General features: G+C 38.9%; 1 protein-coding gene across 6 annotated transcripts in view; it reads right to left on the bottom strand.

Annotated features, from left to right (window-relative positions):
- Positions 1–14,535, bottom strand: part of TNRC6C (trinucleotide repeat containing adaptor 6C) — a 109,820-nt gene that overhangs the window by 14,580 nt on the left and 80,705 nt on the right. For 4 of the 6 annotated variants that reach the window (XM_074922299.1, XM_074922294.1, XM_074922295.1 and 1 more), the window contains 10 exons: positions 13,953–14,057; positions 13,423–13,503; positions 12,726–12,783; positions 12,370–12,515; positions 5,629–5,802; positions 4,221–4,367; positions 3,673–3,795; positions 2,532–2,615; positions 1,981–2,212; positions 89–256 (listed from right to left, as the gene is read on the bottom strand). In XM_074922299.1, coding sequence (XP_074778400.1) covers positions 89–256; positions 1,981–2,212; positions 2,532–2,615; positions 3,673–3,795; positions 4,221–4,367; positions 5,629–5,802; positions 12,370–12,515; positions 12,726–12,783; positions 13,423–13,503; positions 13,953–14,057 — 1,318 coding nt within the window. The remainder of the gene's footprint in view (positions 1–88; positions 257–1,980; positions 2,213–2,531; positions 2,616–3,672; positions 3,796–4,220; positions 4,368–5,628; positions 5,803–12,369; positions 12,516–12,725; positions 12,784–13,422; positions 13,504–13,952; positions 14,058–14,535) is intronic. The other 2 variants (XM_074922296.1, XM_074922298.1) reach the window with 2 other exon arrangements.

Below are 14,535 nucleotides of genomic sequence, written 5' to 3'. Positions count from 1 at the left end.
TGAAAATAGTAACATGAGAGAAAAATTACAATTGCAATATGACTCAAGTCTCAAAAAGCGAGACTGACAGAGATTAAACGCAACATACCGTGCTTGCTGGAGTTCTGGTCAAGCGAAGAAGCAGCACTAGACAGATTATCCATTGAGTTGGGGTGTGTCCACTGAGGAAGGCGAGACTGGGACTGAGAAGTGTCCTTCACTGACAAACCACCAGTAATGTCCATGTTATTTACATTCATGTTCGGGTTCAGTCCAGCTAAGGGGAAACAGGTCATTAGATATCCATAATATACTGGGGGGTTAAAAGATGTGTTTCAAAATCCAGCTAAAGAAATTACTAGACATCGATTCTCAGACATCTGTATGTATGTGTGCTAATTTACCATGCACATTTTCACCTGCTGTCAAGAATTTTTTGCTTTTATGGGAACACCAGTATAACTCCCATGTATTCAGAAAACGTTAAAACTGTGCTAAAAGGAAAAAAGATGTAGGGCTAACATTTCAATGCTGTCAGTACTTCTACTTGCCAATCTCCTCACTTGTTGCAGAAAAGGCATTCTGGAAGAACGCACTGGAATGCTACGTTTAAATCAGTGAACAATTTGCAGCATTCCACTGCCAAGCCAAAATATTCCTAATGTCTCACCAGCACGCCCCCACGATGTCTGCCATTTTACTTTGCTAACAACATTTTAAAAATCCCAAACAAAGCGACTGATTAAAAGGCCATACAAACAGCTGCTATTCATCAGAGCTGGTATTGTACTATTTGGGCATATAGTTTGTATACTCACAGCAAAATCATTCAGGCTATATCTAAGGAATAATTTTGACATGCTCTGTGACACGAATCTGGGTCCTTTTTGATATATAATCCTGAATGTTAGCAGATCACAGGAAGCTGAGATATGATAAGAACCTCTTAGACTTAGGCCTTTAATTCATCCATTCTTTTGCCTTCTGATGCTCCCTGCTATAACAGCTCACCATAGCAGTCAAAATTACCTTAACTGCTGCATGCTAGATAAAGCTTGACAATTCTATTGTATACAGTATAGAGCGTCACAAAGAGATTAAATTAATTCCTTTATGTCATAAATGAAGTCTGTAGCATACATCAAACAGTCACAGAAAACAGGTCTGAAAGGTTGTTCTGCTCACCCCGTCTCAAGGCTGAATCGATTATTTTGACATCAATCATATTTGACAGATCTATGTCTAACCTACCACAAAATGACTGGTGAAGATTTCAGAAACTTTCCAGATAATTTATTCCAATACTCTACTTTGCTTAAAGCAAATAAACGATCCTTAATATTTAACTAGATCTTATTTTATGAAACAAATGTTCATTACCTCTTGCATCAGCCACATGCAAGAAAACTTATTTGAAGCTATCTTTCACATTTTTGAAGATTCCTGCATGTCTCACGTCTTCTCTTTAGACTAAAGTGAGAAGAGGATTTCATTTTTTCCTTAGCAGCTATGTTTTTGAAGCATCTAATTGTCTGCACAACACTCTTTCTGCATTCCTTTAAACTGATCCATATCTTTCTTGAAATACTTACCAAAACTGATGCCTTACCAGTGCTGATTAGAGTGGAAAGATGACTTTGCACGACTTCCACATGATATGCCTACTTATCAGTATGATATCTGTGTATTTTATATTATTTTTAATATTATGCTGTTCATTCATGTTTAGTTCATAAATAGCACCATACATAGATAGCTAATTAAGCACATTTTCTGTTCTGGTATTTGCAGGCAGGTGAGCAAACACAGTTCACCTGAACAGCTACCAGATAGGCATGCAGTACTGTGATTTTGGTTTAGCATTTCCACATTACTGAATACACGTATCTTTTGTATTTCTGCATTTGTTATACTATGAAGCAAAATATTTAGATGCTGAATTCACATAATATACTCCCTCTGTCTTTTTCATATTGAACTGTTTTAATGCAGGACACTTACCAAGAGGGTAAGGAGCAAAGGTGTTCGGTGAAGACTGTTGCTCTTTGGTCTGCAGGTCAGGTAGGCCGGGAGCCTGGGGATGGGGTGAAAAGCTATCCATGGCTGATTTGCCTGCAGAGGGGTGCAAAGATAGATGTGGAGGGGGAGGCTGCTGCTTCATAAGCAGGGCCTGGGCCAGCTGGCGCTGGTGCTGCTGGATCTGCTGCTGCATGTTATTGATTGTACGTGCAACCTGGCAAGAAAAAGAATCAATAAATGCTCAATTGAACAAAAAGCCACTAGATTTCTTCTGCCTTTCTCTACAGTGAAATAACACAGTAGATATCTTCACAAATAAAAATTGACTGTATTAATTTGAAGAGGTTTCCTCCAATAACTGAATGCTGTGAAACAGCTTTATTACTCCAGCTCTTTCCTTTTCAATACTCAAGCCATGCACTACATTATTGTTTCTAAGGATGCTTTAGCCGCTTTGCTATAATGTAGTACAATCTCTTTAAGCTATTGAAACCAAACTCTAACGGGGAGATTGAACTGGCAGGCAAACCTACTTGCTGCTCCTGTTGTCTCATGGGTCCGGAAACATTACGCTGAGCCTGTAACATCTGCTGCTGGATTTGTAAACGTTGGTACGCCTACAAGACAGAAATGAGAGGTCAGAGGTCCAAACGTACACAGTAAGCCAAACAAGCGTGCTTGAACTGCTCTGGTACATTATGAAAAAGACAGAAAAGACCGAAACATTGGAGTTTTCTGAAAACAGACAATGAAGCAAAAGTAACAACTGTGTTACAAATGTATTTTATAATACATTTAAGTCCAGTTTTCAAGGTGTTTCTCTGAAACTCGTGAATTTAAAATCCAAAGCAGTTCTGTACAGATATTTTTCAAGTAGTTGGATACTGTTCAATTATTACCATGGCATGGCATCAATGCTGTGCTCCACTAAACTAGGAGACATAACCAGAAATGAATAATAGTATCAAATGCTGTTACTAATAAAAGAGTTTTGACCACCACATTAAGATCAGCAACTAAGGTAGTCTGTCATCCTCAATTTTATGTTTAACCCTAGCAAATACTGACTGTTAGCGGTACCTCTTTTAAAAATATTCTTAAAATCCAATTCAGTATTTTCATATACACACTCACATGATATATATATAAAATATTTGCAAGTATAGCAGAAGTACCAAACTTTTCATAAACAAGCAGTTCTTGTTACATATGTGTTTAACATACATTCCCTTAAGTACAGGAAATTTACCCTACACTTTATTTTTTAGTGAGGCAACTGAAGGAAGTTCTCCAGGTAACCCAGGTCACCAGCACTACCGAAATTTCTCTCTTGTTATGTTGTGACAAAAATCTCCCAGCTGTTCGTACGTTGGCAGGTAATACACAGATTAGTGCTGTCTGAGAATATACTGTTACTCATACCAGTACAAGGACAATTGAGTTTTCAGTTTCACTGATCAGCTGTAAAGAGTAATTACTCCACAAATGACTATAAAGCTTGAGGCAAAAAACATGAATTTGTTTCTTTAAAAAGAAATTCTACCAAAGAAATCAGCATCTGATTGTTTTAAAGATCTGTCATGTCCATTTAAAAATTTAGTTAGCCATTCTCTTATTTTATCTTCATGCTTTCAATTCTGATTTAGAGTTTATTTGCCATGTCTTTTAACTTACCAGCTGCAGCTGATAGAGCTGGTTCAACATCGTCATATGCTGAGGATTATTAATTGGCGAGGTTAACTGTGCAGGGCTGAGACCAATGTTTTTTGCTGCAAACTGCAAAAGCTGTGCTTGAACCTAAGGAAGAGCAGTGTATTTTAATTGTACATTTCCTTTTAACACTGGCAACTGTATAAGTCATTAATAAGACTCACAAGACGTTAGCTGGAACACATGAACTATCAAAAAATTAACAAGAGGCTCTAGAAATCTTAATAACCACACTCAAACATCCATTTATGGAAGAAGAGCTGAGAACAAACTTTCAACTCTCTAGAAACACTACTTTTGGCAAAAAGGAACACAAGAATGTGCCCAGATAACATACAGAATATACACACGAGAACCCCTTACCCATGTAACATGCTTACTGGCTAGTAAATACAGCAACACAGACCCAGACAGGCAACAGGAGCATGACAACAGAATGCATATGGAGAGAAGAGTGCACATGGAAGAGTTCCAGGGAAAAGGGAGACTCATGAGTGGAAGTGTCATCTAACCTGAGGGGATAGAAACTGAGGCACTTGAGCACGAAGACTAGGCTGGGATGAATTAAGAGGTTGCACTGGCGGTTGCTGCGGCTGTTGCATGGTCCTGGCTTGTGCTGCTCCGCTATTGCCAAACATACCCAGATTGCCACTCGGTATCTACAGCAGGGCAAGAAATACATTGGCATTTAAAGACATCACTCGACATACAGCCTGGAAGTTATTTACCTGTGCAGTCTTTATCCTCAGTGATTATGACAGGCATGGATAAAGAAACCAGTACATGCAGACTGTATTGACAATCAGGTTTAGAATCAGGCATGGCAAAGATCGTCATGTACCCAACATCCCAAACCTCCAAAACTTTGTACAGATGCCTGAACAAAGGGTGGCTGAAGTTGGAAGATTGCTTTCTATAAGGATGCATAACCCTAGAGGGTCACAAGATGAACAACAAAAAGTACTCGCCAAAAAGGTTTGTATTTGTGTAGCAAGGGACAGGAGAATGCAGTCATTAAACTCACAGCATCCTGTGATCCTTAAATTAACTAGGCAGTTTTGATACTTCAGTCATTTTACAAAACTACTGATAATGGACATGCTATTAGGGCAGTCTCCGGTTCTGAAAGATAAGCTTAACGGGCTGCAAGTGCTGGACAAGTAATGCCTTTAGAAAACTAACTTTAAAGGAATATACGTAATAAAAACCACCATAGAATGATATCTAGAGTTTTTCTGTGTTGTTATTTCTTATCTTTGATGGAACTTCAATTTCTATGGCAAAAATAACCTTTTCATAATCAGCAGTAGTTTATGGCCTCTCAGTCTCCTGTTTATCAATCTCCCCCTCCATCTCCTTGCCTTTTCCTTTCAGCATGCTCTACCCAAGGGCCAAAACATCCCTCTTGCCACAACGCTCTCTTTGACCAGAGGCGCTAGAAGCACAGTTGTTTTTTTACCACCTGTCAAAGCTATGAGTTGCCTTGACACTTACAGCAGGAATAAAAAAGCCCCCATCACTTCTCACCCATCTCATCACTGAGTAATTATGCCAACCAGGAAAGATGAATTAGAGTAATGCCTCTGCCTTAGAGTCTGTGACAATTAGCAACGCCTCAGAAAAAGAAACCTCACATCAATCAAGGCAGGGCTATACCAGGGTTCAGTGGTATAAATCCATAACACTACAGTCTCTTCTCAATGGATGCATGTAATTAGCAGGCTAATTACAACTAAGCAGTTGTTTTATGTCTTATAACGTGAAATGTTTACACAGCAGGTAACTTCTCTACTGATATTTCACGTGAACATGGATGCACTTTCAGTTTAAACCACCGTTTTCCCCTGGGGAGTGATGGGCACTAGCAGCAGAGTCCAAGAGAGCTGAAATTCAACTTGTGATCTCTCCCAACAGCCTTACCTGTCTAGAAGAATTCAAGTTTTGCATGCCCAGCCCTGAGGCAAGCCCGCCCAGGGTCTGATTAGGGAGTGCACTGTTTGAAAGGGGGAGCTTCAGGCTTGGTGAAGGCAAAAATGGTGAAGTAGTGGGCTCTTCCACTAGGCCGCCATCCTGATTGGAGAAAGAAAGGGTGAGCTGTGTGCAGTGCCCAGGAGCAGACAGCACACAAAACAGTGTCCCATGGAAATATAAAAGGGTATGGATGAATAAAAATATTTTTGAAAAAAAAAAAAGGTATGAGTAACAGGGAATGAAAAGTATGGAGTGAAGGGAGAAGAAAAAGAGAAATAGGATTAAGGTACTGTTTTTCTTTATTTTGTCACACTTAATCCACAACTGTACAATCACCCTCACCCACCTCTCCAGAAGGAGGGATTCTAGCAACAAATCGCAGAGCTATCATGCGGCCATCACCTCCTTAGATTTTCTCCTCTCTTCTCCACCAGATTGAAAAGTGGAAAGGGAAGAGAGACCCAGCACATTTCAGGGAAGTCTTCTGTTAGATTGCTGAACTCTCAGCAGCAGAGCACAGACATATGACATTCCACATACCACTTTTGCTAACCCAGAACTCGGGATCAGCTTATTTGACACCAGTCTGTACTTGGTTCCACATCATAGCTCTGCTCTTAAAAAAGCATTTTTGCATTAATCCCCCTTCCTAACTGAGACACATGAGCCTCTTTTAATATTCACATAGCACTGAGTTATTATTATCCACTATGAAACGCTACACCCTAACGCACCCAATGAACACAAAAATACTTAAAACCAACAATGATAATGTTGTCTGTGCAGCCTTCCTAGGAAAGTGATTAAGACACTGCCTGAATGTCCCCCAGGAGGAGGCAGACTTTAGCAAGATATAAGGGGCCCCCTCTGATAACTGGGGTGTAAGGAACCACAGTTGAACATGGATACAATGTACAGAAGGCAGCACCCGTGGGGGGCAAACAGCAAGGCAGAAAATAAAATAAATCATGTAATCCCCAGTCAAACAGGTAGATATCTAGCTAGTATTACAGTGGGGTACCAAGTTCTGTTTCAAACTGTGCTTTGATGTCTGGGAAGCCTGCGGCAAGCATGATCAAGTAACACTGTGTACAAAGTAGAGCTCCAAAAACGGGTAAAGTGAAAAATCTTTAATTTGCAATATGCTGGACTGGTGGTTTTTGGGCAATAGATTCACTGCAAAGAAAGGCTTTTAAACAGGTGAGGAGCTAGGTTATTTCAACCAATAAATTCAGTGCTCCAAAAGATTGTGAGATACCTATAAACCTCCTTTGTTAAAAAAGCAGCCCAGTCCACTAACCAGATACCCAAACAAATGACCTAACACAGCAAGCACACTCAGTAAATTTTGTGTTCTAAGTTAACCCTGCAAAATACATTTTCAACAGCTCTCCTTTGATGCAAAGAAAAAGTTTCTTTACTATCAGGCAAAGTGACACTTGACATGCTATCTGACTATCCTGAGGGGGACACTGACATTTTCTAATGATATCCCCAAGGCCTTTCAGCTCAAGATATTTTACATTCTACTGGACATCAGTCACACTCCACAAACAACTGCAGCTTGCATGACAGTAACAGGTTCAAGGATTTCTCCTTAGATCACAGACATATGTTTACAATTCTACCCTTCCCCCTTTAAAGTGAAAATAATTTCAAGCTTCATGCATGCTCTCTCCTTCAGATGCCATTGTTTCCTATGTGAACAGACCCATTGACCACGAGAGACCAATGCAATCCCTCCCTGCCCTCAAAATTTATTCAAGTCTAGTCTCATTGACATTGTTTTTTCTCATTTTGGAAATAAGCAGTGCCAGAGATGGTGGAGGACAAGCCACACTGAAGACTCGGGCATCTAATTTCCAGAACAGGCCGACCTGCTGCAAGGCCACCTTCACAAGTGTGTTGCTTGTCTGAACTGCAGCAAATGTGTTTTGTAGCAAGTTTATAACACATTGTCCACATTCACTTTGTCCTGGTTTTTTTTTTTTCATTTGACCTTTGGTAAGGTGCCAACTGTGCTGCACAAATCTGTGCTCTAAAGTGGAACTGAAATCAATTCATTTAACAAAGTATCTGAGTTGGTCAACATAAAGTACTCATCAGTCATTCTCAGCCTAGACTAAGGGATACCTTTACTGCTGACAATGGTTTGTGACCCATTATTTTTCAGGCTCCTTTATGTAATAATTGTTTCCTGAAGAGTAATCTTTTCTACCTAACCTTTCCTCTTCAGTGACTTCCTTACAAATTTATGTTATATTTCTCCCTCAGGCTAACCAATTAGACGAATCTCCTACATCTGAATCATCAAAATCATGCCAAATCCAGCACTGCTTTTAACTTTTTGAAGGCATTTGACAGAACTGTAAAATGCTACTGGTAGCAGTATTCCCTTCTACAGTTATCCAACACAAAGCACCACACTAGTGCCCAACAATGTATTACTTTTAGGACTTTGGAAAGTCTTTCACAACGGTCTCATGTACCAAATATAACAGAATGCAAGCAGCATTACTCAAAGACTTTTTAGCCCTGTGAGATACGGACAATTTAGCAGGGGACTCCTGGACACTTTGGCAATCGCCTGCCAACAACTGTCACTTCATGAATCAAAATGTCCCAACAGACAGATGCAAGACTGATTAATTTGCTAGAGGTCTTCATAGAAAGTCAGTTACAGAAGTAGTTAGTAGAAAATACACATTAATAACTTAGAATAGAAAAAACCCCCACTTTTCCAAAAGAGGATGTTAAAATAATAAAATCTCACCGCAAAGTAAGTTCTCTTCAAATCTGACAGGAGTTTGGTTCAGGCAAAAGAATCTTGCAGGAAATGCAGTACTCAAAGAAGTACTCATCATTGGTATTTTAAATTTTGAAAACATGGGCATATGAAAGAGGTTTCAAAATTTGGAAGTTCAAAAAAGAAACAATCACTGGATCACAGGAAGCAGAGATGGAGTAAAGAAAAATAATTTCAAGTCAACCTTAAAATTCTAGTGATCATCATCTAATTGCAAGACCTTCAAAAGTGTTTTTGCATAATGATAAAATATCCCATTTGTTATCCCAAAGACAAAAACCAGTCACACTCACCAGAGACAGCTGGCATCAGAATGCGAAGGATGAGGTTGGAAAAACACCAGCAAACACTATGTATGAATTATAACCAAGGAAAAAGCCTAGTCAGAATATTGATGAAAGAACATGACTGCAGCCAATGAGCATAAAGGCTCGTACACCTGGGTTTCTCAACAGTAGAGAGGAAGAGCTGATCAGTGAATAAGACACTAGTGGAAAGGAGACCTAATTCGAAAGGCGAGAATTTCACAGTCTCTTACATGCTCAAGAATTTGGGAGAAAATTTGGAAGCAATATCAACGCAAAGGAAGACAGGACTCTCTGCTGGCAGTAGGGAGAAACCATAAAATCCAGAGATAGAGAGCAGGAGGGATAACGAGTCTGCCATGGAACTAACAGAAGCCTCACAGAAGGCAAGCTTGAGCTAATGCCAAAGCAGGCTGATGTTACCTTTCTTCAGAGAGCTGACCTGACTTTTGATCACATACATCTAATACAATGTTCCAGAGTTCAACACTTGCATCCAATTATGATAAAAAATTAAGGGATGTCTCTGTACAGTTCAAGATTTTCAGTTAGGCAGTGGTCAGTGCAAGTCAGCAAATCACCACGTTTTTCTTCTGAGCTTAGTAGAATACTTGATAGATGCAGTGAGAATACACACCAAATTTGAGTCCCAGTACTCAGGAGTAGTACCCAAGACAAATCTCTACACTTTAAGGAAAGAACCTTCGAAGCCCCCTGGGCTTACTTCTGATAATTTTAAGTATGCTTCCAGGAAAAGCTTACGTGCTTTTCTTACAAATGTGATGGTTCCAGAAGACATCAGGTAACATCTTCAAGCAAACCTGATACCTAAATACAGTGTGCTCACCAGCCAGTGTAAGATTAAGTGGTTGAGATGACATATCAGGATACTGCTAGGCTGGATCTTTTATTTCCTTGAAGCCATTGGATTTTTCTCCTTTCTCTTGTTATGGTGTTACAAGGCAAAATTAACATCCTAAAAAAATAATACAATTAACAAAGCACTGAGTGACAAAGATTGACTCAGTGCAACACAGAATAAAGAGTATCTGCTGCAAGCGTGGAGGAACAAGTGAAAGCAAATATTCAAAGGTGATGTTCAGTTGCACAGACTGCTTACTAGTCCAGAGAGAACAGGATGTTCAATGGATCCAGAAGCAAATGTCAGAGCTGGAAACTCTCTCTCCTCAAATGCACAAGGTGGTTTTTTTTTTTAAAAAAAAGTAAGTTCTGGCTTTATTTGTCAGAGAAAATGCAAGAGAAAAATCACGGAGTCTCAACTCAGGTGAGCTGGAAGAATCAGCTGAGAAAGGAGTGGTAGCAGTGAGCACACTAACACAACTTATTGAAGACTCAAAGCCAAGCAAAAAGGATAATGGCTCGATAAGACACTAAGTAAAACATGGAACGCTGGGTGGATGCTTTGTGCAGCTGTACAGAGAGCTTGTTCACCGACCGAGGATGACCTAAGCAGGAAGCAAGACAGCTCCAGGCTCATGTTCTGAAAAAGTACCTCCAAGGGCAAAAAGGTTTTGGAGGAGTTACTCTAGCAGCCTGGGATGCAAACCTGGAGAAAGTTTTTCTTAGAGTAGGAACTGTATTTCTTTAATTCACTTAGCAAGATGCTCAACACTGTTAGCTAACAAATATAGTTTGGGGTTATTTCCTTTGTTATAGTAAAGTCACTGTGACAGATTATGCCTAGACTGACAGATTTTACTTGCTTTATGAATATTAATTATTTTAGTACTCCCTTCTCAATAGCTGCATTTAACATATGTTTCCATAATTATGCATCATGCTGAACATAATGCACCTCCTTCTCTGGCAATAACTTTACTGCTCAAGATATTGTTACCTTAGCAAAGAAAAGGTTAACTGGCATGCATGCATGAATTTTGTGACCTTCATCAGTAGAGAGATCTTTCAATTAACATATTCTATAAAGTTTGCCAGAAGCAAACAGATTTGCCATAGTTAAGAGTGAACTTTACATAGCAGGAAGAGAAAAAGAAGGAAGAAGAGCCAGGTTGAGCCTTACACTGTAGGAAACACAGATCCGTTTAGTCTGGTTTAAGAAACAACAACATAATGGACACCACATCATTCTGATAGAAGTAGGGAGCCCAGAAAGAACAAATGTTATTATTCTCCAAAAGCAGAAAAGCCGTTTTTAAATATATAATCTTTGCAGGAAGCTGCCCTAAGACTAGACTACGCAGCACTGTGGCAGCATTTGAACCATTACAAAAACTTCTGATACATAAGGACCCTCTAAAGGAAATTTTGTAGAGATGCTAATTTCTGCTTATTAATATAAATAACACATAATTATGGAAGATGCATTTATGTTTAATCAAATTAACTTGTTTATGATTTGCATCGTACCAGCACTAAAACTGAGCAAACTGTTTAGACTGTGATGACAGCAGAAATAGTAATAGCTGTTATTAAAAGGTCAGTATTTATCAGATGTCCTAGCATAGCACCACACTAATTTTCTTAATGGAACACCTAGGAACCTGTCACAACACAAACCATAACTTTAAGGATAACGCTGTAGTTAAGACTGTAAGAAAACACAGGGTGGAGGACTGGAAAGATAATAATTACTCAGGGTTGGCGAAGTTTTTAATACAGTGTGTTAACAAGACTAGATATCATTACTGTCTCACATCATGTAAATAGCTTATGTAAAATGAATTGGTTTCAGCACAGTTTGTGAAAAGTACGGATTTCTGCACTCAGAAACCACCACCTCCCATCTTTATGAACATTTCAAATAATCTGTGAAATAAAGAATGGCACCAGAAGATTGTTCTTTCCTTATTAATTCTGGGAGGAATTCTGAGGTGATTTGGTAGGTCTCTTTGTAGGACTTTTTGTCAGGTTGTAAATCTCATTTCCTACTGAAATCTGGCTGCATTTTTCCCCACATCCTTTTCTTTGGTCACTTTGATTCTTGGCCACCATGAACTTCCAAGGCCTTCTCCTCAATGGTGCTGGAAAATTTGTCATACATGATCACAGAAAAGGAAGTTCATTGAAGAAGCTATATATGACTCTGTGTGCCTACTCTTTGACTTAACAAAAATACCTCAGCTCCTCATTCCTATTTAAGTACTGAACTTCCACTGAAATATATAAGGAGCTCAAAACTGAAACAGCAATTAGAAGCCTAATTCTTGAAGATTTTGGCCTTAGTCCTGCCTGGTCATTAATTTGGGCAAAGGTCACTGACGCTCTGGACTTTTACAGAGTAAAAGGCTTTTTCTGTGCTCTGTTTCTTTGTTCTTCTCATTCCTAGTTCCATTGCATTACTGATTTCTTAGTAAGTTTTCTTTTCCAAGTGTAACACTGGGGCTGACCGTTGTTTATTTCTATGTGGGAATCAAATCATTGGTTCTTTCCACAAAGACTAAATTTCCCATGAGATTAAAACAGAAAAAGAATAAAGCAATATGTAATTATCCATCACATTTCTCTCTACAGCTTTCTAAACAGACAGTGGAAAATATCAGTATTTCTACACAGTGTACAATTCTGACTTGTGTATCACATTTGTATTTCTGAACTCACCTTGTCAAGGAAGGTGGGGCGGTCCATGGAAGACTCTTTGGAGATTGGTGGTGGGCGGCAGCCAAGGGGTTTGGTGACCATTCCATTATAGTCGGTCACTCCCATTCCACGCTTGTCCATTTCCACCTTCTTTTCCAGCAGAGCACCTTCACAGAAAGGGGAAATATATTGAAAAAGGTGATGCAAAGACAGTGAATTTGGCAACAGTAGTCCAAAGAAGTAGGTCTTGCTTACAAAAGCAAAAGCAAGAAAAGAAGTATTATCCAATTGATCTGGATAAGATCAAACTCTCAGAATCATGAATGGTTCCTGTGTTGCTTTAAAGAAAAAAACAATCTAGTTACACACATACTTACTCATGGCCTGATCGAGATTCATATTGTTGCTCTTCAAGGCCTCTTCCGCTGGCTCTCTCTGTCAAAAATATGGATTATGTTAAGAGAAGAAGTAATCATGCAAACTGAGAAAACAGGTATGTGTCTTAAATACTGGATTTAGTATTTACTCAGCTGCACAAATAATGGCTGTGCACATTTTTTTCTGCTCTTAGCAATCCCTACAATTCAGTTAGTTTCAGTTTGTCAAGGAAGTACCAGTTCTACAAGGTCAAATCATATTGTTCTGTTTAAATTACTTCCTGTTTTCTAGGGAGAATGTAAGTATCACTATGGCATGCCCTTCTCTTAAAAAAAAAAAAGGGGGGGGGAGATATACACTAATTTCACCTGTATAATAAGAAAAGGGGAACAGGAGTGGAATTATTACTGAAGTTCAAAGTAACAACTGTTGTTATAAAACACTGACGTTCAAAAACAAAAATCTATAAATGTCATTACACAAAGTCTATCACCAAGTAATCTCAGAGAGGACTCTACTAGCTTACAGTAGATTTCTGAAATTACAGTAAATGTCTAAATGCGGGTATCAGAACTACTTCCCAGCCTGACGAGGAGACTGAAGAGCTTTTTGTAGCTACAGTCTGAAACATCGGAAGTCAGAACCACAAGCTACAAAAGCTAAGCCCCAGGTGTGCCAGCTATGAGCACTACTCACAGGGAAGCCCATGTCTGTGAGCTGTTTTATCAGACGGTTCATGATCCAGGCCTCATCCTGCTTGCTAGATGTCTTCATGCCCTTAGTAAATAAATGGGAGATTCCATTAATGGTCTGGTTCCCACAGTCATATTAGTGAGATGTACATAAAATACGTGGTAAGTTTTTGTATTAATAATACATGCTACTGAAAGATGTATTAGTACATTAATTTAGAAAGTATTGAAGAACCCTCCGAACAACGTAACTACGATTCTCTTCCCCCACAAAGTGTATAAATTTTATCTCAGCTGAATAGGTGTTCAGTGTACTATTTAGTATTTGATTTGCTGACCACTGAATTAAAGCCACCTTTGAATTTACATATTTCATTTTAATCCTTGGCAGAAAAACATAACAAAATAAAAGTTTCTGAAATAGTACAAAACACTTCCTGAAAAACATTCCCAAAAACAAGTTTGCAACCTTGAAGTTAAGAATGTTACTCAGTGTATTTTCTTAAAAACAAACAAGAGCGTCTAGATAAACACCTTTAAAAGATCTCTGTGCAGCTTTTCTATCACAAAATCCTTAAGAAGTCTCTTCCTTTCAGTTCTCCAGAAAGTACCAAGGGACAAGCGTGGATTTGTTTTGGGCTGCGGACAGTACAAGAAACAACCATACTTGATCAAATCACTGGCCTAACTGTTGGCTAATGGAATAACAAACAAACTGGCTAAATGCATTCCCAATTCCTTTAAGATACAGCCTGGCCTTGTCCTGAAATAAAGGCTGTGCAATGGAAAACTTAACATAATTGTCTATGTTTTCGATTGAGCGCGGCATTAATACAAGTTTGCTTTTATCTCATACCAGTACACAACTTACAATTATCTGTTTGTTCCTCACAAACAGAAAATAGCTATTTATTGTTGAACCACTTCATCACAAACTATTGTTTGCTTTTCTACCACCACAGAAAGTCTCTGAAAGCCCCCTTAATACCTTTTCTGTTAATACATTATCATTTCTTTAGAACATGAACACTTATAAAACTTAGACAAAACAAAAGCAACAACAACAACAAAATTCCCGAAGCATCTGACATGCTTAAAGTCAAAGATCTCCCATTTT

The sequence above is a fragment of the Athene noctua genome, chromosome 18 (genome assembly GCF_965140245.1).
Source record: "Athene noctua chromosome 18, bAthNoc1.hap1.1, whole genome shotgun sequence".
Taxonomy (NCBI): Eukaryota; Metazoa; Chordata; class Aves; order Strigiformes; family Strigidae; genus Athene; species Athene noctua.
The sequence above is the reverse complement of the archived record's forward strand: the minus strand, read 5'-3'. Positions and strand labels throughout refer to the sequence as shown.